Raw genomic sequence first — 24,202 nt, forward strand, 5'->3', positions numbered from 1 at the left:
ATGATGATAGAAGGGAGGGTAGATTGGTGGAGGGAGTAATCAGAATCAAACACTTTTTAAAGGACAAAATAAAAGGAGAAAACAGAATTAATGACAGGCAAATGGGCTGGAGGAAAACATAATCTTTCACAACATAACTATTTGAGAAGTGGTCTGCATAACAACATATGTATAACCTATATCGTATTGTTTGCCTTCTCAATGAAGGTGGGTAGGGAGGGAAAAAGGGGGAGAATTTGAATTCAGATTTTTAAAAACAAATGGTAAAAATTGCTTTTACATGCAACAGGGAAATAAGATATACAGGCAGTGGAGCAAATCTATCTTGTCATATAAGAAAATGAGGAGGAATAAGATAAGGGAAGGTGGTGATAGAAGGGAGGGCAGACTGGGAAAGATGTAATCAGAATGCATGCATGCCACCTTGGAGTGACTGGAGCTGAGAGATGGGGAGAAAATTTGTAAATCAAGATCTTGTGCAAATGAATGTTGAAAACTAAAAATAAATGAATTAATTTGAAAAAGGAAAAAAAAGGAAAAAGAAGAAAAAAGTAGATAGTGGGGAGGGTACCTAGGGCAAGTTGGCCACTACTCAAAAGGGACAGAATGAAGGCAGAGTATGTCAATGCTTATTTGCTGCCACTTTCTCTCTCAACAAGACTATTAAAGACGGAGAAAGAACAAGCATGGTTAAGAAGTCAATTAAGCCCACTGTAGCTTAGGAGATAAAAAGATAACACCTAACATCTTTAATGTGAGGTCAAGTCTGCAGGATCTAACAATCGAATATCCACCATTACCTCCTCTGAGCCTGGATTCGGATATTTGCTCTCTCTAGTTCAACAAATATGCATAGGTGAACAGAAATTTGATTGTTGACAGGCTTTTAACCAAACAGGATGAACTAGACAAAATACTTCCTTTCCTTTGCTTTTTCTATGCATGCTAGGAACAGGTTAGTTAGGAACTGATTTCAAAAGGATTCTGTAAACTTTGCCCTCCTTGGTTGTTAAACTAATCAAAGTTAATGGAAAACCAATCCTTCTTGCCTACAAGTACAACCTGTTTATTGACTGGCCGTTCCCAGCCCTTGCTTCATACCAATGATTATAAAAGTCTGCCATCTCAGTTTGTACTTCTGAGAGCTGTAAGCCCATCTCCCAAGACAATGGATCCTTGGGGACTGACAACAGCTGCCCTCCTGTCTTGTCTTCTTTTCCTGATCTTCTTCTCTCTATGGAGCCAAGAATTCAAAAGGGGGAAACTGCCACCAGGTCCAACTCCTCTTCCTTTAATTGGTAACATCCTGCAATTAGATTTCAAAAACATCCCTGCATCATTGTCACAGGTAAAGGGTCTGGATATGGGGTTTGACTTGTGGGGGGGCACACAAGATCTTCAAAAGAATCATTGAATCAGGATTCATGGTGATTTAGAGTCCTAGGTCATAGATAGAGTGAGGTAAGGGCTCTTTGAGTGATATCTCCATTAGCAATGAGGTCAGGCATGCAGGATTGTTTTCTCAAAACTTTAGTAGCAGAGGAAATTCAACAACAGGATCAAATCTTTATCTTTTGTAATGCATCATACTGGATTCTGTTAATAAAAAGACAAAATCAACCATTCGGTTAATGAGAACATCTGTATCGACCATGTGGCAGTACTATGCCAGACATAGGAAAGAAACATGGTGAATAAAACAATCTGTCCTTGAAATGGGATAGTTCTTGTGCTCCAGGAGGTCATGTTCTACTAGAATGATACAACTAATTCATAGTTAAGTAAGTAGAGGGAAATGAGAGGACAAAGAAAGCACTTTTAATTGAGGGACCCCAAAAAAGTGTCAAGCAGGATGCTGAGTTGTACCTGGAAGGAAGGAACAGATTCTGATTAGAAGAAAGGGTGGGAATGGATTCCAGGCATGGGAGTCAGTCTGGGCAAAAATTTTGATGGAATATAGCAAGAAAGTGAGTTTCACAGGACTTTAAAGTTGGGGATGAGGGTGTGAAACAAAATAAATCTGGATGCTTAAGTTAGAGGCAGCTAGGGAGGTGTTAGGTACCTTGTTACTGAAGCAGTAGAAAGCCCCTGCTGACATGTGAGTAGAGAAATGATATGGACAAAACTGTGCCACAGGAATATTTAATTGTTAGTTGTGCAGATTATTGATTGAAAAAGTGAAATACTAGAAGCAGGTGACTGAACTTGGAGGCCATTGAAAGAAGAGATGAAAATATCATTTATTAAGTAACTGCCAATATATTAGTATTATGAAAATAATACAGAGTAAGAGATTTCAGCTGCATATTGTTTGGAAAGGCCTTGACCTATTTAGGGCAAAGTGACAAGACTGAAGGGGGACTTTTTAGGGTGAGTATAATGCAACCTATTTAGTGTAGGATCTATATGGGTATTAAAGAATGATAATAAACCAAGATGTATAGATCTGGGAGTTATCTCCATAGGGATTATGAGATTACCAAGAATAATAGTGTAGAAAGAGAAGATAAGATGGCCTAGGACAGAAACATGGGGAAAAGTCATGGATTTCTAGTTCAATGTGGAATATGATCCAGAAAAGGAGATTGATAAGGAGCAATGAGACAGGTAAAAGTGTGGAGGGGAGGAAGAGAGAGAGGGAAAGAGAGAGACAGAGAGAGAGACAGAGAGAGAGACAGAGAGAGAGACAGAGAGACAGAGACAGAAATTAGAGAAGCTGAGAAAGAAGAGAATATATGAAAGAAGAGGGTAGTCAACAGTGTCAAGTGTTATAAAGAGGTCTAGAAGAATGTGGATTGAGATAAGGCCATCAGATTTGGCTTTTAAGAGACTATTAGTAACTTTCTAGAGATCAGATGAAGTTCAGTTTTGATGCCAGAATAAATGCTGCAAATATTTCAGAAATGAGAGAGGAGACAGCAATCCCCTTTACATTCTGTGTGGCTTTTTCCCATGTCCTCCTATGAATCTCCCATGGGTCATCTAGCCAACATCAATGCCTTGGCCCTTTTTTATAATCTCTTTGCACTAGATAGGTACCAATGGAGAACACAGGGAAACTGCCTGAGAAAAATTCTATGCCATATAGTGACATGGATTCCCAAGGAGCAAACTAAAAGGAATGAGAATACCATTTCATTGTCCCACAGCTTATGCCTTTGTGTACCCAGAATCCATTGACAACATATGATCCCATGCATGTATGTGTATATATATATATATATATATATATATATATACACATATATATATGTGTGTGTGTGTGTGTGTGTATACGTATATATATACATATACATATACATGTACATATACACACACACACACACACACACACACATATACATTGACATGGCACATTATGAGGTAGTTGTGGGGGCAAATTCAAACTTCCTAAAGTTTCACACTGAATCTCTTCCTATTTCTTGTCATTCTGTTCACAGATGGCTGAAAAATATGGACCCATCTATACTATTTATATTGGAACCGAGCGTGTTGTGGTTCTACATGGATACAGCATTGTAAAGGAAGCTCTAATTGATCAAGGAGATGCCTTTAGTGACAGAGGAATTATTCCAGTGGTTGAAGATACATTCAAAGGACGAGGCAAGTTTAGTATATTCAAAAGAGTCACTGAGAAGTGAAAAAGTATGGCAGAATATAACCAGTAAATGTATTGTGCTGCTCTCAGTATCTAGGAAAAAAACCTTCATTAGATAGATACCTAATACGTGCCATGCTGCATTGTATTTTGTTTGAATTAAATAACAGTAAATTTGATCATTGAATTAAGCCCAAAAACCCGTGGCCACCATGCACACTGTGCCCTCCATTACCTCCAGTGTTAGAATGACCAATGTCCTATTGTTCTCCCTTGTCTAGGAATTATTTTTGGTCATGGAGAGAGCTGGAAACAACTTCGCAGATTTTCCCTCATGACCCTAAGGAACTTTGGGATGGGGAAGAGAAGTATTGAAGAGAGAGTTCAAGAAGAAGCCCAATGCCTGGTGGAGGAGTTCAGGAAAAAAAAGGGTTGGTTTTCAATTCTATATTCCTGACTGTGTGGGGTCCAACTGCACACACAATCCCAGTTTTAAATACTTTGGGAGTCATTTTAAATGTCTTTGTCTTGTCACACTGACCAGCTCTTCACTCTGCTGGGGCAGAGAACTCCCATCTCTCTTCTCATACGCAGGTATCATAAGCTTATCTGGTTTCAGTATAAAGGTTAAAGGAAATTGTCCAAGAGAACAGCATTCACTAGCCTTAGAGGAACTGAACACTATATCCAGGAATGGACAGAAGAGATCTATAGTTCTTACATGATAGGAGACATTTCTGTTAAAGCTATTTTTTCCTCCTTTGGTAACTTTTCTCTGCATTAGGTCAAGCCATTGATCCCACCTTCATCCTTAGCTGCGCCCCATGCAATGTCATATGTTCTATCCTCTTCTGTAATCGATTCAAGTACAATGATGAGAAATTTCTACATCTGATGAAGTTGTTAAAAGAAAATTTTCAGCTGCTTAACTCACCATGGACACAGGTAAGGCCAGAGCGGTCTTCTTATTCTGTGGTCATTTGCTCTGTTTCAGCAACAGAACCAAGTACCATATGCTCTCATCACTTAGCAAGGTCCCCAACACATATGAACGTACAACACATATTCACATATCATACCCTCAAGGACAAAAACATCATGCAATATATTTCAATATCAAATGAGATCAGCATGAATATTTTGTTGCCTATAGGCTTCTAAACTAGTTCTAGGTGATACAAATGTTTAAGTTATATGTAAAAATGTCTGATTGGGGCTTGGAATATTCTAGGTAGAATAGTGTTCATAGATGTGGTCAAATAAAATAATTATGAACAAAGAGCCTGCCCAGACCATATTGGAGGGATAAGGGAGGACCACTGCCCATAACTAAGTGAACAAGTAATTTAGGCCAATAGCTTACTCTGATCTTGGGAGAGCTATGGCCTAGTCTCTATGGTAGATGTACATGTAGCATCAAAGCCTTCATTCACTGAAGCCACAACTAAAGATCCTCATCCAGCCAAAATCAAGCTTTCTTTTCTTTTACCCATGTTCTGTTCCACTTACAGTCTGGGATACAAAACTCTAGATAAACCCTTCTCTAGTAAAATATAAGAATTTTAAGAATGGGACTGCTTCATTGTCTGTATCATCATAGGCCAGCACATGACTTGGTTCATAGTGAGTACTGAATACATGCTTAATGGATTTTATTAACTTGATGTGAATTGAAGTGAATTTATTGAATGTCTTAGTGTCTCCATCTTCTTTTTTAAATGTTGGCTTTTCCAAGGTGAGTAGATTTCCCTTACCTCAAATATCAGCTTCTATTGGACAAGGAAGTTTTATTCTGATTTGTGGTCCCCTCAGTGTGCAGCACAGCACTGGGTAAAGTACTTTTGAGATATTTGTCAAAGTATGCTTAGATCTGAGAGGACTTATAAACATCTTGAGATTTTTCAAGGTAGCTCACTTCTCCTAAGTGTCCAGGGAGGTTAGTCCTCTGACTGTTGTTTTGATTGAGAGATCACAAAATCATGGAATTTAGGGAAAGAAAGGAATTTAATGAATAGAGGTCTTAACTTGGAGTCAGGAAGAATGAATCTGAAACTTACCTCAAACCCTTAACAGTTGTATGACTCTTGGAAAATCACTTCACTTCTCTTATCCTCAGTTTCCTTGTCTATAAAAAATGGAGATGATAAAAGAACCTACCTATCAAAGTTGTTGTGAGACTCAAATGAGCTAATATATGGAAAGCACTTTGGTCACTTATATGGTGATATGTAAATGCTAGCTATTGCTGTTATTATAATTACTGCAGAGAGGAGAAAACGAAGGTGTAAAGAAGTGAGATGATTAACCTCAAGGTCACTGTATATGTCACATGGCATTCATGCTGACCAAGATCTTCTGACTTCAAATACAAAGGTCTTTCCACTTAATCATTCTCTGCTGAAGAACAAACAACCTCATCTTCACAAAATAGACATGAATTCATTGAGCAAAAAATATGAATCTTTAATATCTCTAATTTGTTTTGCTTGATATTTTGAGTTTCAGCACCATGGTCAGCCCAAGCCTCCTTACTCTTGGCAAGGAGAGTGAGTGGTTATAAATTTATGAAAGGATGGCTTTAGTTTCCATCTTTGATTTTCTAGGAGCTAGTAACTACCTTGCTCTTTACCATCCCTCCTTCCCTTTTTATCTTATAACCATCAATAGCACCTGAAGGCTGCAAATACCTTTTTGTGGGCCACAGAGATAAATAAACTAGGTTTCCCCAAGAGGCAGGAAATAGTATCGTGTTTATCTGGCATTCTAGACATTCCAAATATTGCATCATTTTGACTCTTCAGCTTGATTCACATACTACTCCCCTTCACATAATTTATGACTGAGCCACACTGGAACATTCTCTGTCCCAGAGTCAAACATTGTCTTTCTTTGACATTGTAACTTTTATTCCCCTGTCACCTATTCCATGAGTGTCCTTCATGTCCCTTTTTACCTTTTGAATTGCTACACACCCATTAAAGTCAAACTCAAATGCCACCTACTTAGTAGATACTATCTTCTTGCCTGCAATCAGTGATAATCTTATGCTTTACAAACACCCATCAGATTTTATTTGCATTCTTCTGATGCACTGATCATGTGTTATTTATTTAAGAGTCATCTGTGTCTATTTATCTTATTCCCTTTTAGAATATGAACGCTATATGGGCATGGATTGTATTTTTTAGAAACTTTTTTATCTATCTGGACACTTAATATTTTGCTCTACATTGATTAAGTACTTTATAATTATTAATTAAATTGACCCAAGTGGATTCATAATTGATTAGCACAGACTAATTTAGTGGAACTAAATGAGAAAGCTCAGCTTACAGTGTACCTTCTCATTCGACCATACACACACACACGAAATGCTAAGGGCATACCTTAGCTTCTCTTGAAAACCTTTAGACACTGGTAAGAGCTTCCAGATCCTTTGAGACCCTGGTCACTTCCATACTGGGACTAGATGCAATAGGGGTACTTTAGTAGAGGAAATGTCAATTACTGCTTAACCCAAAACTGGTTAGTAACTTTAACAAAGTTATTAATATTTTTGTATGTAACCGAAGTGAACAGGAAGTGATAGAAAGAGAAATTCAATTAACAATCTATTGAACATATAAAATATTTGGGAATCAACTTACCAAGATTAACAATGGAACTATTAGGACATGATAGTTACAAATCTCCCTTTATGAAATGAAAACTGACCTAAATAATTAAAGGAATCTCATTTGCTCATAGGTAGACTGAACTAATATAATTAGAAATGGCAATCCAACCTCAGTTCTTTTAATTATGTAATGCCATACAAATACAAGGATTATTTGAAGATGCTACAAAAAAATGATAATAAAATTCTTCTGAAAGACAAAATGTCAAGAATCTCAAGGGAAATGATGACAAAATAGGAGAAGAAGAGAGCCTAGCAGTATCTGATCCTCAAATGGTTTGTTACTAATTTAGAAGCAGAGAGGTAGGTCAATGAAATAGATGAAGTATACTGCAATTTAAAAAAAAAGCTACCCTGGTAGCCTAATCCTTGATATCCAAAAAGGAAAAAAAAACACCGACTACTGGGGCAGGAACTCACTATTTGATTTTTTAAGTACTGGAAAAACTAGGAAAGATGCTGGCAAAAAGAAAAGCTAAGACCAAGACTTCACAATGTATGCAAAGATTGGCTTCAAAATTATACATGACAGATATAAAAGGTCACATCACATGCACTGTAGAGATATGATGAAGAGAATGCCTTTCAGATATGTAAATAGAGAATTAAAAGTGAATTTAAAGAATCACAGAAGATAAAGGGAGCAATTTTTATATATAAAATTGAAAATTGTTGGCACAAACATAATCCAAGCAGCTACAATTAGAAAAAAGCAGTTACCTGGTGGGAAATGTTTCCAACAATGTTCTGTGGAAAAATATTAATGAAAAGATTTATAAGGAATTGATTCAAATTTATTAGAGCTATTCACCAAATGACAAATAGACAAAATTTGCGATCAAGTGTTTCACCAAGGAAAATGTCAGTGCTACCAACAACCATATGAAATAATTGTTGCAAATCACTAATAATTGGAAAAGTGAAAATAAAGCAAATCTCATTCTCATTTGGCAGAGATGACAAAGAATTAAGTGATAAATATTGGTGGAGCCTCAGGAAAACTGACACATTACTATGATGGAGTTCTTGTGGAAAACTATTTGGAACTGGGCCACAAAAGTCAGTAAACTACACATCCTTTCAAACAGGCGTGTTTCTTAGTTTGAGACCCTATAGACATCAGAGGGAAATGAAAAGGACTCATATTTACAAAAATACTCATATTAACATTTTTGGTGTGGTACAGAACTGGAAACTGAGGGGCATACCCTTCAATTTGGGAATGGTTGAAAAATTTTATTACATTAATTTGATGGAATCCTATTTTACTGAAAGAAATAATGAAAGGAATTAGTTCACAGAAGCCTGGGGAGAACTGCATAATCTGATGCACAGTGAAATGAGCAGAACCAGGAAATCATTTCATACAATTACAACACATTGTAAAAACAAAGAACTTTAAAAGACTGAATGACTCTGATCAATGCAATGACAACCATTGATTCCAGAGGACCCATAATGAAATATATTACTCTTTTTCTAACTGAGAGGTGCCAGACTGAATATGCAGAATGAGATGAACATTTATGGATATGGGCAATGTGGGATTTATGTTTTGTTTTGATGTTCATATTTATTACAAGAATTTTAATAATTTTATATTCTAGAGGCAGGAAGAAACAATGTTTGTTAATTGAAAAACAAAATTTAAAGAAAGAAGTTGATTTTACACTTTCTTCTCTAAAGAGAATCTTTCTCTTCCTCTCACTTCAAGTGCTAAACTTCCCTGACGGTCAGAGCTTTCCTTTTTCTGAAGCTGCTATTTAATTACTCCTCCCCTGAATCCTACTCATTACCCCCACTAGAACTTGGCAGCACTGTTCTCTGCTAATGTCCCATCACTGGAGGAGAAAGAAGCATTGCCTTCTACCCAAGTTTCTCTCTCTGCTCCGTACCCATTTTAGTGAGAGAAATGAGACTGTTGCTTCCTAAACTTCAATAAGAACAATGGCTTCTGACCTCCCTAGTGTTGCTGTATATTACCATGAAACTTATGCTGTCCAGTTAGGATAAAGTGTTTTGTCTACTGATCACTGCTAGAAATTCCTACTCTTTCATATTCAATATCAAGTCTTTCCTGAATGGATGCCTTAAAAAAATATTCTGCCACTTTACTGTACTTTAAAGTCCGTCAAAAATGGCCCCGAATGATTTTCTCATAAAAGTGGACAAGTCTTGATTTTTCCTTTCAAATGATACAAAAAGTAATTAAACAAAGGTAAATATCACATGTTGGAGGGACTATGGGAAAACAAGCATATTGACAAACTGTTGATAAAATTGTGAATCACCCAGGCTATCTGGAAAGCACTTTCTATCTACCACTCCCAAATTAGTAAATCATGCATGTCCTTTGAACCAGCAATACCACTATTTGCCCAGTATACAAAAATATCAAAAAAGAAGATATGCAACATTGAAAGATATGAAGAGGAATTTGAAACAAGTATTTTTTGAGGGGGCTGCAAAGTACCAGAAACTAAGAGCCTGTTAATTCAGTGGGATATAGCTGAACAAATTATTGTATTAAATGCAATTGATCTTCTACAATGTTTTTAAAAATGATGAAAGGGACAGCTTTACACCTTTATGAACTGAGGCCAAGCAAAGTGAGCAGAACCTCAATTTGCTCAATAACAAAACATTGGAAAGACAAACACCACACAAGGCTAAAGTTATCTGATCAATATAAGGACCCACAACGATTCCAGAAGAACCACAATGAAACATGGCGCCCTCCCTCTGCCAGAGAAGGAATGGGCTTACTATGTGGAATATGAGACACATTTCTAGCTATTGTCAAAGTGAGGATAATTTTTCTTGGCAATATACATGCATTTCAAGGGTTTTGTTTTTCTTTTATTTTCAATGTGTAGTGAAGACGAGAGAGAAAACATTTTTTGTTAATAAAATAATTGAACTTGAAAACAAACTCAATGTCATTGAATAGAACTAATAGTTTGTAAGTAGATATATAAAGTTGTCTCTTTATGAAAGTAAACTCACATGTGTTTTTTGGGTGGGGGGGGTCCTAGGTCTACAACCTTTTACCAGCATTTAGAGTGTATCTCCCTGGAAAGCATAAAAGACATACTAGAAATGTGGAGGCAATTAAAGATTTCATTTTGGAAAAAGTGAAGGAGCATCAAAAGGCATTGGATCCCAATAACCCTCAAGACTACATTGACTGTTATCTGTCCAAGATGCAACAGGTAATATGCATGGGGGAAGAAACTTGCTCATTAATCAAGGCTGATATTCTAAGGATTCTTACAGATTACTCTCTTCAAAGGACAGGAAGAAACACCAGAGAGCATTGAGGTATACACATACCCCAAGGATTCCATTGGCTTTCTAGTAACTTGCCTTTTTTCGGTCTGACCCTGTTCTTTATCTGAACTCCATAATTGAAATTGTTGTAATGAGGAGGGGTGTGTCATGGAATTGTCTCAAAAGAGTTCACAGACTCACAACATCTCCAAAAAAAGCAAAGGTATTTATTGAAAATTATATTCTCTTCTTACTAAGAGGAACCAGAAAGTTGCAAGGCAAAAACAGAGATTTTTATAGAGCAGAAAGTACCACCAAATATCCTGAGTCTGATCCAAATATCCTGGATCTGATTCAAGCCATGATTCCATGATTACAAAAACATACACAAAGGCCAAGTAAAAGTGTGCATGCAGTTAAACATAATGCATCTGATAATAATATTATTATAAGAATCTTTACATCATAAGTTCACCTAAAGGACAATCTTTGCTATTACTGTAGGCAAGTCACTTAATATCTAAATGTGAGAAAACGTATTGACTGGAGAAAGAAAAGCTAACCACCCCAATTTCTTTGCAAAGAAAATGTGAAATGGTTTCACAAAAGATCAGGTATAACTGAAATGACTGAACAACAGATGAAAAATCTTCAAACATTATGTAAATGCTAGCTGTAGCTACCTTCCATAAAAGCTCTCAAAATTAATTAATTTCAGTAAGGGGACAGTCTTTATTTTGCTCCAGAGAAAAATGAAGAAGATACAAAAATCTCCCAGAAGCCCACAAACCAATTCAGAGAACAAATAAAACACTTATTGTATCCCATGTTCTCCCCTTACAATGAAAATTTTCTCTTAGTTGCCATCAGGACATCAGTCCACCATTCCAGTTGATCCTTAACTATCTCCTAGTCCTTTATACTTCCACTCAGACTGATGGAAGAAGCTCGGTGGTGGTATGAATAGAGTACTGAGCCTAAAATCAGAAAGATTTGTGTTCCAATCTAGAATCACACACTTCATGGCAGTAGACATGTCACTTAACATTTCTACTCTATTTCTTCAAAAGTAAAATGGAGACAATGATAGCATCTACCTCTTATGGTCTTTGTAAAGACCAAATGAGATAATATAAGGTACTTAGCACAGGGCCTGAAACATAGTAGATGCTTGATAAATGCTGATTTTTTCATTCCTTCACAGTCTTACTCAATGGATAAAACTTCCTCTAGAAGGAACAATCACTTTGGGAGGGCTGAACAAGGCAATTCTCTTTCCCACTGGATCTGAACTATCTGACTAACTCCTGTCAATGGGGGTGGGGGCTAAAGGAGAGAAAAGTAGAAAGTAAGTGTCTTTTTCCCCTCCTCCCAACCCTGTCCTGGCAATAAGCCTTAACCCTTTTTTTCTCTATTCACACCAAAACCACCCTGGTTCAGTTCAATATCATCTCTTACACAGACATTAACAATTCTCTCCTAACAGCTCTCCAAACATTCAGCCTCTCAATCCATTCTTCACAAAATCTGCAAAGTTAACAGGTATAAAGTCCAAGACTCACTGCATCATTACCATGATCAGAAGGCTTCAGGGCTCCTAAGACAAAATGCAAATTCATCTGTTCGGCTTTTAACACCCTTCACAATCTGGTGCCAGCCTCTCTTTCCAGCCTAGTTATATATTTCCCCCCTCACACCTTCCATGTTCCAGGCAAACTGGCCTCCTTGTTGTTCTCTCTACATAATATCCCAACTTTTGCCTCTTTGCCTTCATACAGTCTGACCCCCATTCCTGGAATACTCTTGCTCGCTTTCCTCAACCCTTAGCAGTCCTTCCACATGTATTTACTATCTCCTTCAAGTAGCCTTCTCTTATTCCTCCTGTTGTTAGTGTCACACCCTAAAATCTCTGCGTATTTTTCTTGTATAGATCCCATGTGGACTTATCTTTAAATGTGTTATATTCGTTCAGTAGAAAGTGAACTCCTAGAATGTAGAAACTATCTTATTTTTATCCTTTGCCTTTATATCCCAACTTCTTAGCACTCTCTCTGGCATATAACAGATATTTCTTGTATATTTCTTGGTTAAGTGATTTAATACACTGATAAAAATATTAAACAGCAACAAACTAAATACAGATCATTAAAATGTTCACTAGAAACTTTCTTCCATATTGATATCAACTCCTTTAACCCCCTTCCCTAGATATATTGCCACTTTGTTCCTTTTGCCTGTATTTTTTGCCTTATTTCAGTGGCCCTGAAGCAATGGGAGATTTAGAAAATAATGAATTGACATATAAGTATGGAGTATTAAATTCATTGTTTTCCTTTCCTCATCAATTTATTTACCTTATGCCTGTATGGGTCAAAATTGTCCATGTCAAATATCTGACTCACTTTGAGTTTCTGTTTCAGAAATGCCTAAAATCCACCTTTTTTTCCTAAAAGTCCATCTTATTTTTCTTTATTATAATTATTATTATAGTATTTTATTTTTCTGCAATTACATTTAAAAACAACTTTTAATATTTCTTTTCAAAACTAAGCTCCAAATTGTCTTCTTCCTCCTTCCTCATCCAGCTCTCTCAGAAGGCAAGAAATTCAATATAAGTTATACATATGTCATCATGAAAAACATATTTCCATATTAGTCATATTGGAAAGGAAATATAGACAAAATAAACTCAAGACAAATAAAGTTTTTAAAAGTATACTTGAATCTGTATCCAGTTATCATTAACTTTTTCTCTGAAGTCCATCTTCTTTTATCAAACATTTATTTCTTCCCACCCAATGAAGAAAAGATAAACAAAACCTTTGTTAACATATAAGCATGATCAAGAAAAATAAAAGTCCGTATTGGTCATGTCCAAAAATATGTGTCTCATTCTCCATACTAGTCCATCAACTCTCTTTCAGAAGACGTGTAGCATTCTTCATCACTGGTGCTCTGCACTCAAAATTGAAAATTGAACTGATATTAGTTCATTAATCTTTCCAAATTGCTCATTTTTATTATGTTGATGGCCATAAGTCCATCTGATTCCATGCATGATTAAGCTCAGAATGTCCAAGGCTGGAATGAAATTCTTCATTAGGTAGTAAGTTCCCCATCTGTGTAAGTCTCAAGTTGAGGCTGGATGACAACTTAAGGGAGATTTTTAAAAAGAATTTCTCATCAGTCACAGGTTGGCTGGTAGAAGTTTATGTTCCCTACACATTTTGAAATTCTGTCTTCTCCACCAAAATACATTTCTCTCAATTCCCCATTCTAAAAATCTAAAATTCCTTCTCATTTTTGTTGGTTTACAAAGCTGCTGTATAATTTTGTGGTGGAAATATAGGTATAAGGTATCATTTACTAAGTCATTAAGGTTTAAGTGAATTACTTGATCAGGTCCTCTAACACTATACATATCAATGATAGTAAATAGAGAGCACAAAGGGATCTAACTCTCTCCTCTTATATGTGAGGAAAGTGGAGCCAAGAGGAATTAGGTGACTTTTCCATGGACACATACATACCTCTTAGCTGAGGATAAATTTACATGCAGATCTTCCCAATTCAAAGTCTAGTCCTCTATCCACTATGCCATATTGTTTGAGGGGAAGAAGGTTGCCTGGGAAGGGCAAGCCTGTTGGTGGGCAGTGAAAACCAGAGGGCATTGGGAAGGTTCTAGTCTCTTAGATTAGAGAAATGAAGGTGGGAAGGGCTCCTAGGACAAACTTTATGTACTTCATATGATTACTAAAAGCTTTCCCCGCTGTCTCACATTACTTCATTAATTTTGTACCTCTCCTTTAGGAGAAAGATAATCCCCATTCTGAATTTGACTTGGAGAATCTGTTAGCAACTGGAACAAATTTATTTGTTGCAGGAACAGAGACAACCAGTAGCACTCTAACATATGGCCTGCTGCTCATTCTGAAACATCCTGAGATCCAAGGTAAAGTACAATATTAGCCATGCTTACAGAACAGACTTGCTTTCCCAGCCCTGTACCTTGTTCAGGATCTGGCACCATCTCTTCATCTCTTGGATTTTCATTAGTCCCACACAGATCAGCAACAGGTCAGACTGTAGCATATTTAAGAAAATAGAACACTTGGGCAAGATACAGTAGTTATTAAAGTATGTAAAGGACTGTCTTTGGGAATTCAATCCATTTTAACAAACTTGTGTAAAGCTCCCATCCTGTGCCCTCAGTTCTATGTTTAGGATGCAAAGACTCATATGAAACACCCCTTTCCTCAAATGACTTACATTCTACCATGGTAGCTTCTGCTGGATCCAAAGAGGCAGAACCAGGAACCATGCATAGAGGTTGAAATGGACAAATGGAGGCTTCATGTAAGGAAAGACTTACCAACCATTCAAATTCTCCTGAAAAACCATTCGGCTGCTCTGGAGGTTCTCAAGCAAAGGCTGGATGACCATTTGTTCATTCCATTAGAAACAGGATTCCTGGGGGCAGAGCCCAGATGGCAGCTGGAAAACAGGGACTTGATTAAGTTCTCCCCCAAATCCCTCCAAACACCTGTACAAATGAATATAAAGGAATGCTAGAACTAAAGAACCCATAAAATGACAGAGGGAAAGTGTCTCCAGCCCAAGACAGCCTGCATGTTCACTGGGAAGGGTCTATCCCACTGTACTAGGAGCAGAGCACAGCCCAGCTTGGGCCACATCAGGAGAGACCAGGCAGGGAGTAGACTGAGTGGATCAGGCATCAGGGCCCAGAATCACTGAGCTGTGGCAGTTACCACACTTCTTAACCCACAAACTCCAAAGACAATGGAATAGGTCAGTGGGAAAATTGCTGAATCTGGGTGAGAAAGGTGTGAGGTCTGGCTCCAGCACCTGGAGCTGGTGGTGGCAGCAGTAGGAAGCTGCAGCAGCTGCTTCCAGAGCTCCAGCAGCAGCTTCTTCCAGAACCCCTGGCCCACACAATGGGAGGAATCAAGCTGTGTATCAGAGCAGGAGTGCAGGGATTGCTCTGCTGCTGCAGAGGCGGTGTTCTCTTCCTTTGACCTGCTTGGATCTGGGTCAAGGTCCTGGTTGGCAATTCTTGGGAGAGGAGGAGCAATGGCATGGCTGAGCTTGTGGTGATTATTGAGAGAGAGTCCCCTGGTAGTTGCTTGGCAGAAAGGAGTGCTTCCACTCACAGACCAGAGCAAAGGCCAGGAGAAGAGTATCATGCCACCTCAGAATAGAATTAGCTCTGAAAAGAGTAGCACAATACCCCTGAAGCTTGGGACAAAGCACTCTACACTCTGAAAGCAGTCATACACTGACAAAAAGCTCAAAAGTCAAGTAATTGTCTGGGAAGATGAGCAATGCAGCCCAAAAGGACTGAGACCATAGAATTGTTTTTTTGGTTTTGTTTTTTTGGTTTTTTTTTGGTGATAAAGAAGATCAAAACACACAGCCAGAAGAAGTTAACAAAGTCAATGTGGTACATCAAAAGTCTCCAAGGAAAATATGAATGGTCTCAGGGAATGGAAGAGCTAAAAAAGGAATTGGAAAATCAAGTAAAAGAAGTAGAGGAAAAATTGGTAAGAGAAATGAGAATGATGCAACCAAATCATGAAAAAGAAGTCAATGATTTGCTAAAGGAGATCCAAAAAAACACTGAAGAAAATGACACCTTAAAAATAGACTAACCCAAAAGGCAAAAGATCTCCAAAAATCCAATGAGGAGAAGAATGCTGTAAAAGACAGAATTAGCCAAATGGAAAAAGAGGTCCAAAAGACCACTGAAGAAAATACTACCTTGAAAATTAGAATGGAGCAAGTAGAAACTTGTGACTTTATGAGAATTCAATACATTATGAAACAGAAACAAAAGAATGAAAAAAATGGAAGACAATGTGAAATACCTCCCTGGAAAAACCACTGACCTGAAGAATAGATCCAGGAAAGACAATTTTAAAATTATTGGACTACCTGAAAGCCATGATCAAAAAAAGAGCTTAGACATCATCTTTCAAGAAATTATCGAGAAAAACTCCCTGATATTCTAGAGCCAGAAGGTAAATGAGAAATAGAAAGAATCCAGTGAACACCTCTTGAAAAGGATCCTGAAAAGAAAACTCCTAGGAATATTGTAGCCAAATTCCAGAGTTTCCAGATCCAAGGAGAAAATACTGCAAGCAGTGAAAGAAGAAATTTGAGTATTGTGAAAATACAATCAGGATAACACAAGATCTAGCAACTTCCACATTAAGGGATTGAAGGGCTTGGAATATGATATTCCATTGGTCAAAGGAGCTAGGATTACAACAAAGCATCACCTACCCAGCAAAACTGAGTATAATACTCCAGGGCAATACATGGATTTTCAATAACATAGAGGACCTTCAAGCTTTCTCAATGAAAAGACCAGAGCTGAATAGATAATTTGACTTTCAAATACAAGAATCAAGAGAACCATGAAAAAGTAAATAGGAAAGAGAAATCATAAGGGAATTACTAAAGTTGAATGGTTTTATTTACATTCCTACATGAAAAGATGATATTTGTAACTCATGAGACCTTTCTCAGTATTAGGGGATTTGAAGGGAATATACTTTTACATAGACAGAGGGCACAGGGTGAGTTGAATATGAAAGGGTGATATCTAAAAAAATTAAGGAGTGAGAGAAGAATATATTGGGAGAAGGAGAAAGGGAGAGACGGAATGGGGTAAATTATCTCACATAAAATTAGCAAGAAAAAGCAGTTCTGTTGGAAGGGAAGAGGGGGCAGGTGAGGGGGAATGAGTGAATCTTGTCATCGGAATTGACTTAAGGAGGAATAACTTAATACACTCAGTTGGGTATCTTACTGAACAGGGAAGTAGAGGGGAAGGGGATAAGAGGGGAGGCTGCTAGAAGGGAGGGCAGATTGGGGGAGGAGGTAATCAAAAGCAAACACTTTTGAGACAGATGCAGACTCTGCTTCCCGCCCCCTTGCAAAACAGCAGCGGCGGCGGCGGCGGCGGCTGCGGCGGCGGAGGCGGCGACGGTTCCCCCCGCCCCACCGCGCTGCTGCTGTTGCTGCTGCCGATGCCTCAGCAGCTCGGATAGTTTAGCCCTCCTCGCTTTACCGAGACTACAGGTGGTGGTGGGGAGGTCTTCCCCATTCACGGATCACAGATTCCCTCAGCACACATACAGAAATTCCATGGATATGAAGCGTGTGTGCTTTATGGTACTCCCCTCCTCAAAGTCCCCACCTCCGCTCCCTGGGAAGAGGAGAAGCCGGTGCTACAGTCTTGGTGGGAATCGCTGGCTGGAGAGGAGCAGAGCCCGAGTAACAGCAGCTGGAGGAGGAGGAGGAGGAAGGGTGCCGGTGTGACCCAGCCCCAGGCACGGCCACCACTCGGGCAATCAAAGAAGCTTGGCAACAGCCTGGGCTCCTTGGAGTCGGTTGAGTACCCGATGCTCCGGTGCTGCCCTACAGGACTTCACTCGGCTGGATTCCGCAGCCTACGGAAGTGTTGCAGTAGCAAAACTGTGCCTGTAGCTACTCCCAAAATACCCGGCTTGTTCTCCAGCTACGCTGAAGACTGCTTCATTTTCATCTCAAATTATTGAGTCTGATGATGTGAGATGACCACAGGGTGGATGGTGGATGGACCTCTGGACCTGGACTCAGGAAGTCTCAATTTCAAATTCAGCCTCATACTTACTAGCTATGCGACTCAGGGCACATCATTGATTATATTGATCCTTTAGTCCACTAACCCCACCCTGCCCAAGATGATTTTCAAATAAACTTATCTAACTATGCTTCCCCATTAAAAAAAAAAAAGGTAAACACTTTTCTGAAAAAGGACAGGGTAAAGGGGCAAAAATGAATGAATGGGGACAGGATAGCATGGAGGTAAACATAGTCTTTCACAACATGACAATTGTGGAAGTGTTTTTCATAATGATACATGTGTGGCTTATGTTGAATTGCTTGCTTTCTCAAGGAGGGTGGATGGGGAGGGAAGAAGGGAGAGCATTTCTAAAGTTATAAAAACAAATGCTCCAAAAAAAATTGTTTTTACCTGCAACAGGGAAATAAGATATACAGGCAATGGGGTATAGAAATCTATCTTGCCCCACAAGAAAATAAGGGGAAAGGGAATAAGGGAGGGGGGAATGGGGTGACAGAAGAGAGGGCAGACTGGGGGGAGGGGCAATCAGAACAAATGCCATCTTAACGTGGGGGAGGGTGGAAATGGGCAGAAAATTTGTAGCAAAAATCTTGTGGAAACAGTGTTGAAAATTAAAAATATTAAATAATTAAAAATAAATTGAAAAAATAAAAGTAAAACAAATATATTTATTAAAAAAAGAAACAGGATTCCTGTTCAACTCTGGAAGGTCCTAAACATGTCATTTCTAATGCTGAGAGTCTATGCCTCAGTAACTAAGGATATTGAGACAGGAGATGAGATGCATACCTGGCGAATGATTCAAATCAAGAGGATAATATCATAATCAGCACTATGGAATTCAAATTAAGACATCTACTTCCTTTGACAATAAGAGCTGGCATAAACATAAACGATGTAAAGTTTCCAATTCACCTTACATATAAAATTTCATCCATTGCCCTTTAAGAGAGATGCAGATATATCTACATTTAACCAACCAGAGGATGACTGATTTAGAGGTGTAGAAAACCTTAGAAGACAGATAATTTATGATCCACATTTTTCAGGTGAGGAAAATGAGGCTTAGTTAGGTTTAATGACTTGCCTAAATTTATACAGATGGTGTCCAAAGAAGAATGCAAACACAGTCCTTCCTGACTCCTATCCACAAAGCCACAGAAAAATATCCCATTAGTCCTCATCTGAGAATTATCTAAGATCATGTGATCAGGCAAATACTCCGCACAGTATCTGTTTGGCCTTCCTAGATGAGGAAGCTCAGTGTTTATTCCTCTTTTTGTCCCTGCAGCAAAAATTCATGAAGAAATCGATCGTGTGATTGGACATAATCGAGTTCCTTCCATAAAGGACAGACAAGATATGCCCTATATGGATGCTGTGGTACATGAAGTACAGAGATTTGTTGACCTTCTGCCTCTCAACCTGCCCCATGCAGTGAGCCGGGACATCCAATTCCAACAGTATTTTCTCCCAAAGGTCAGTAGTCATAGGGCCATGGGATCTAGTGTTAGAAGACATCTCAAATATCATCTGGTCCAGTGATCTCATTTTAGACATGAGAAAATCAAGTTCCACTGTCATGATCTCATAGAAAGTTACCCTTTAAGGAAGTTTGTTGGAACGCACAAGTTATGTTGTATGTGCTGTTGAATGAAGAAAGAGTGGGAAGTGTATACTTGTCTTCATTCTCCCTGCTTCAAATTCATCATGGCAACACTCTGGAAAGAAAATGTGCAGGCAAAATAACTGAGCAAGACTGCGCAAGAGTAATTTTTGTTTATGTCTTTTCCTTTTACTAGATACTGAATTAGATTATTACATAATATTATCTGTCCCAATGTGCAGATGGAGACATTGAGTATCAGGTCAAATAACTTGCCAAAGGACATTTTAAAATGTTGGACCTGAAACTAGAACCGAGGTCTTCATATTCTAAAATATTGATTTCTGGGGTTACTAAATAAACAATAATTGAATTAGATTGAATTTTCCTAGCAATGGCTCAGCAGAGCTATTCTACTTCAAAGAAAGAAGAAGGGAGCATTACATCTAATTTCACTCTTAATATACTCCATTGAGTGCATTGTTCAGTTCAAATCATCAATGCTTTAGCAAGAACCTACTTTGTGAGAATTTCTGAACCAAGTGTTGTTGATAAGAGGCAAGAATAGAAGGGTATTTGAACAAAGAAGACATTGTTTCTCCTGGAGGTAGCATAGTTTGGACCAGAAAAGTCAGCCCCAACTCTTATTTCTTTCCTTACCAGAGTGACTTCCTACTGAAGAAATTCCCCCAGAAGGAAAACTGCTCTACCCCTAGAGGATTTAAGCATTGGCTTAGGCACTGAAAATTCACATATCCTGCCTTTTCAGAGTCTGACAGGAGGCAGGTGTGGGTGTGACATATAGAGCAAGGAACTGGGGTGTCAGGGAGATAGAGCACAAGTTGCTCAGGGCCTTAGCCAAGGCTTCCTATAGGAGGGAGTATCCAAGGAGTACTGGGGATTCTAAAAGGCTGAAGTGAGCAAGCAGTGCCTTCTAGCCCCAGGACATGGGCATTTTAAAGGCACAAAGACCACTGAGGGAGCACTGTGGATGGAGAACAGCAGTTGAACCAGTTTAGGTAGAAACCCAAGCAGGGCGTGATGGGGACAATAATGGGAGCATCACCTTGGAAAGCTAGACAGGAGCGTATGATGATTCTTAATGGCTTGACCTTCCAGTCTATACCTTTCACAAAGAAATGTGTATTTAGTACTAGAGACAACAGGGAGCCGCTGGACTGGCATAATAAGTATATTCATGATAGTATCTGACTTTCCCCTGGAATTTCTTCCCTCTAGGGCACAACAATCTTCCCCATGCTCTCCGCAGTCTTGAATGACAGCAAAGAGTTTCCCAACCCTGACCAGTTTGACCCCCAGCATTTCCTGGATGTGAATGGGAAATTCAAGAAAAGTGACTACTTCTTGCCTTTTTCCACTGGTAAAAAGAAACCCTTCCCATCTCTACCTCTCACTCTAAAACGAGAACCCTGTTTCCCCTGCCATCCTTCTCTGGCTTAGCCTCTTCCCAGGAATTCTTCTGAGAAAATACTTCCCCATTGTGATATATAACACACTGCTTTTCTGGTATCCCCATAGCCTGTCTTCTCCTTAAACCTCTCAACAGATCAGCTGAGCCTCTTAGCTGGCTCACCTGTCCCCTCGTTTAGCGGAAGTCTGACTCCATTGCAAGATCCAATGTACAAGGGCTCACCATGGGAAGAATGGTATGAAGAGAGAATTCCTTCCTGTCCCTAGTGACTATTAATGGCTGAAATATAACTCACAACAAGAGTTCTCACTATTTCTGCACATCTGCATCCTTCTCTTTTGCTCCTTTCCTCCACTATTGTTGTGGTCCACTGAGTCTGTTTCACTTTGGCTGACACTCTAATATTCCATGAAGATTTCAAAGCACATTTTTTGTTTCTTTCTAGGAAAACGGTCTTGTCTTGGAGAGGGCCTGGCAAGGATGGAGTTGTTTTTGTTCTTTACCACCATTCTACAGAACTTCACCCTCAAATCTGTTGAAGATCCAAATGAATTTAGCATCAGGACCGATCGTGTTAGGTTCAGTTTTCCACCCTATTACCAACTATGTTTTCTTCCTCGCTAAGGAAGAAGACTAAGTCAATTTGGAAAATTAGCCAACTGGTTTCACCTTCTGTTTTTGACTAGAATCCCCTTGATGGAAAGGAATATTCACTTCTCATGACTAAAATGGGCCTGAATTTGCAGAGACAAAACAGTCTAGCAGAGTACCTTGTATGTCATTATGCAATAGGGACTGGTTTGTCACTATTCTGTGCACTCATTACACTGGTATCTCCAGGCAAGCTCCAATTCACACGTTCAATTTCAGTGTTAGTGTATAGAGGAAGTTCCGCAAAATATCCCCCTAGTAAACTCATAATTGTTTGTACTTTCCTTTTCAAATATCATTAAGGATAATCTTATTTTGTGTTGTACAGCACTTTTTTGTGAATTTTAGGTACATTGAACAGGGCTGTGTTGCAAATAACTCCTGATATGAAAATGTGTGCCTGTGCTTCCATACATGGAGGATTCATGACTTCAGAAGCAGCATGATTATATAGAAGGAGCCCTGACTTTGCAGGGCGGAGGACCTGGAACCAGTCCTGCCTCTCATGCTAACAACTTGTGTGGTCTTGGACGAGTCACTTCCTATTTATTCTCACATCTGATTCTTCCCCTCTGCAATGAATGCGTTGGACTACATGGGCTCAGACTTCCTTACTGACTCTCCATCTATGATATTTTTTTTCAATTTTTTTTTCTTTATTTATTTTTAGTTTACCACACACGGTTCTACATAGTTTTGAGTTCCAGTTTTTCTCCCCTCCCTCCCCAAGACGGCATGAAGTCTCTTATAACTGTCATGTATAACTTCGCATTGAATTAATTTATGCTCTAGTCAAGTCGTGGAGAAGAATTTTGACCAATGGAATGAATCATGAGAAAGAAGAAACAGAACCAAAAACAAAAAAAAAAAACAAAAAAAAACCCAAAAACAAAAACAAAAGAGAAGCAGAAAAGGCGAGCATGTAGTGTGCCTCAGTCTGTATTCAAACTTCGCAGTTCTTTCTCTGAATGAAGATAGCATTCTCCATCGTGAGTCCCCTGGAGTTGTCCTTGCCCCTTTAGGTTGCAGAGAGAAGCGCAGTATGTCAGGGTTGGTCCTCACGGAATCCACATATCTGTGGCTGTGCACATCGTTCTCCTGGCTCTGCTCCGCTCACTCAGCATTATGTCGTGTAGGTTTTTCCAGGTTGTTATGAAGTCTGCATCATCCCCATTTCTTATGGCACAATAGTATTCCACCACCTTCATATGCCACAGCTTGTTCAGCCATTCCCCAATTGATGGGTATCCCTTTGCTTTCCAATTCTTGGCTACCACAAAGAGAGCTGCTATAAATATTCTTGTACATATGGGTCCTTTTCCCGCTTGCGTGATTTCTTTGGGATACAACCCTAGAAGTGGTATTACTGGGTCAAAGGGTATGAACATTTCTATAGCCCTTTGGGCATAGTTCCACACCACCCTCCAAAATGGCTGGATCAGCTCGCAACCATCTATGATATTTTGATCAGTGGAGAGAGTCAATCCACACATCCATGCTTTAGCAGACCATTTTCAAACATTATACCCAAAGGATAGTCATTCCCTGGTGACAGCCTCACTATTGAGGGACTTCTCTTCTGTTGGCTAGGATGGTCGCCAGGTGGCTAAATCATTGTCCATTTATGGCCCCATAACTTCCTAGTGTTGTAGCATCTTCTACAGTTTAGGTCCTAACCCCCCAAGATCACCTCCATACTGCAACACAACACAATACATCAATCTGTCAAGAATCTATGATTTTGTTGGTAAAGTCCCAGAGAAGTAAGAAATCAACTATAACTCAGCAGTTAATTTGAGAGAGTTGCCTGACATTCTTATAAATTATGGCACTTGCCTATGGCCACAAAGCTTTAAAATGTTATAAGCAGAATTCAGACCCATATTTTTGAGACTCCAAGTCCAGCATTCTATACACTAGAAAACAATGAAATGGAGGTATTATAAAAACAAACAATATCAATTTAAAAAATTAGAATGACACAAGGGGTAGCGAGGTGGTGTAGTGCACAGAGAGCTACACCTGGAGTCAGGAAGACCTGAGTTCAAATCCAGCCTCATAGTAGCTGTGTGACCTTGAACAAGTCCTTTTAGTTTCTTCATTCTTAAGATGAGCTGGAGAAGGGAAGAACAAACCATTCAAGTGTCTTTGCCAAGAAAACCCCAAACAGGGTCATGAAGAGCCACAACAGAAACAACTGAACAACAAACAACAAATGAAAATGTTTTCTCATTTAAATAAAATAATATTAACCACAAGTAGCTTCCTTCCAGCTTCCTTCAAAATACCAGATTTATCATTGACTCCTCATTCTCAAC

General features: G+C 38.8%; 1 protein-coding gene across 1 annotated transcript; it reads left to right on the plus strand.

Moving 5' to 3' along the window:
- Positions 1 to 1,112: 1,112 nt before the first annotated feature.
- Positions 1,113 to 22,197, plus strand: LOC118828045 (cytochrome P450 2C23-like). The gene is made up of 9 exons (XM_036734433.1): positions 1,113 to 1,348; positions 3,441 to 3,603; positions 3,880 to 4,029; positions 4,383 to 4,543; positions 10,310 to 10,486; positions 14,355 to 14,496; positions 19,487 to 19,674; positions 21,041 to 21,182; positions 21,679 to 22,197. Exons 1-9 carry the CDS (start codon positions 1,169 to 1,171, stop codon positions 21,855 to 21,857), a joined length of 1,482 nt encoding a protein of 493 aa, XP_036590328.1. The 5' UTR covers positions 1,113 to 1,168; the 3' UTR covers positions 21,858 to 22,197.
- The last annotated feature ends 2,005 nt before the right edge of the window (positions 22,198 to 24,202 follow it).

This window comes from Trichosurus vulpecula, chromosome 8 (genome assembly GCF_011100635.1).
Source record: "Trichosurus vulpecula isolate mTriVul1 chromosome 8, mTriVul1.pri, whole genome shotgun sequence".
Classification (NCBI taxonomy): Eukaryota; Metazoa; Chordata; class Mammalia; order Diprotodontia; family Phalangeridae; genus Trichosurus; species Trichosurus vulpecula.

What these genes read in the sequence shown, in the direction of transcription:
- LOC118828045 (XM_036734433.1), top strand. Translation starts at nt 1,169, where the DNA reads ATGGATCCTTGGGGACTGACAACAGCTGCCCTCCTGTCTTGTCTTCTT. An exon ending in AACAGTATTTTCTCCCAAAG is followed by an intron (nt 19,675 to 21,040) that starts GTCAGTAGTCAT and finishes TCTTCCCTCTAG; the next exon opens with GGCACAACAATCTTCCCCAT. An exon ending in CTTCTTGCCTTTTTCCACTG is followed by an intron (nt 21,183 to 21,678) that starts GTAAAAAGAAAC and finishes GTTTCTTTCTAG; the next exon opens with GAAAACGGTCTTGTCTTGGA.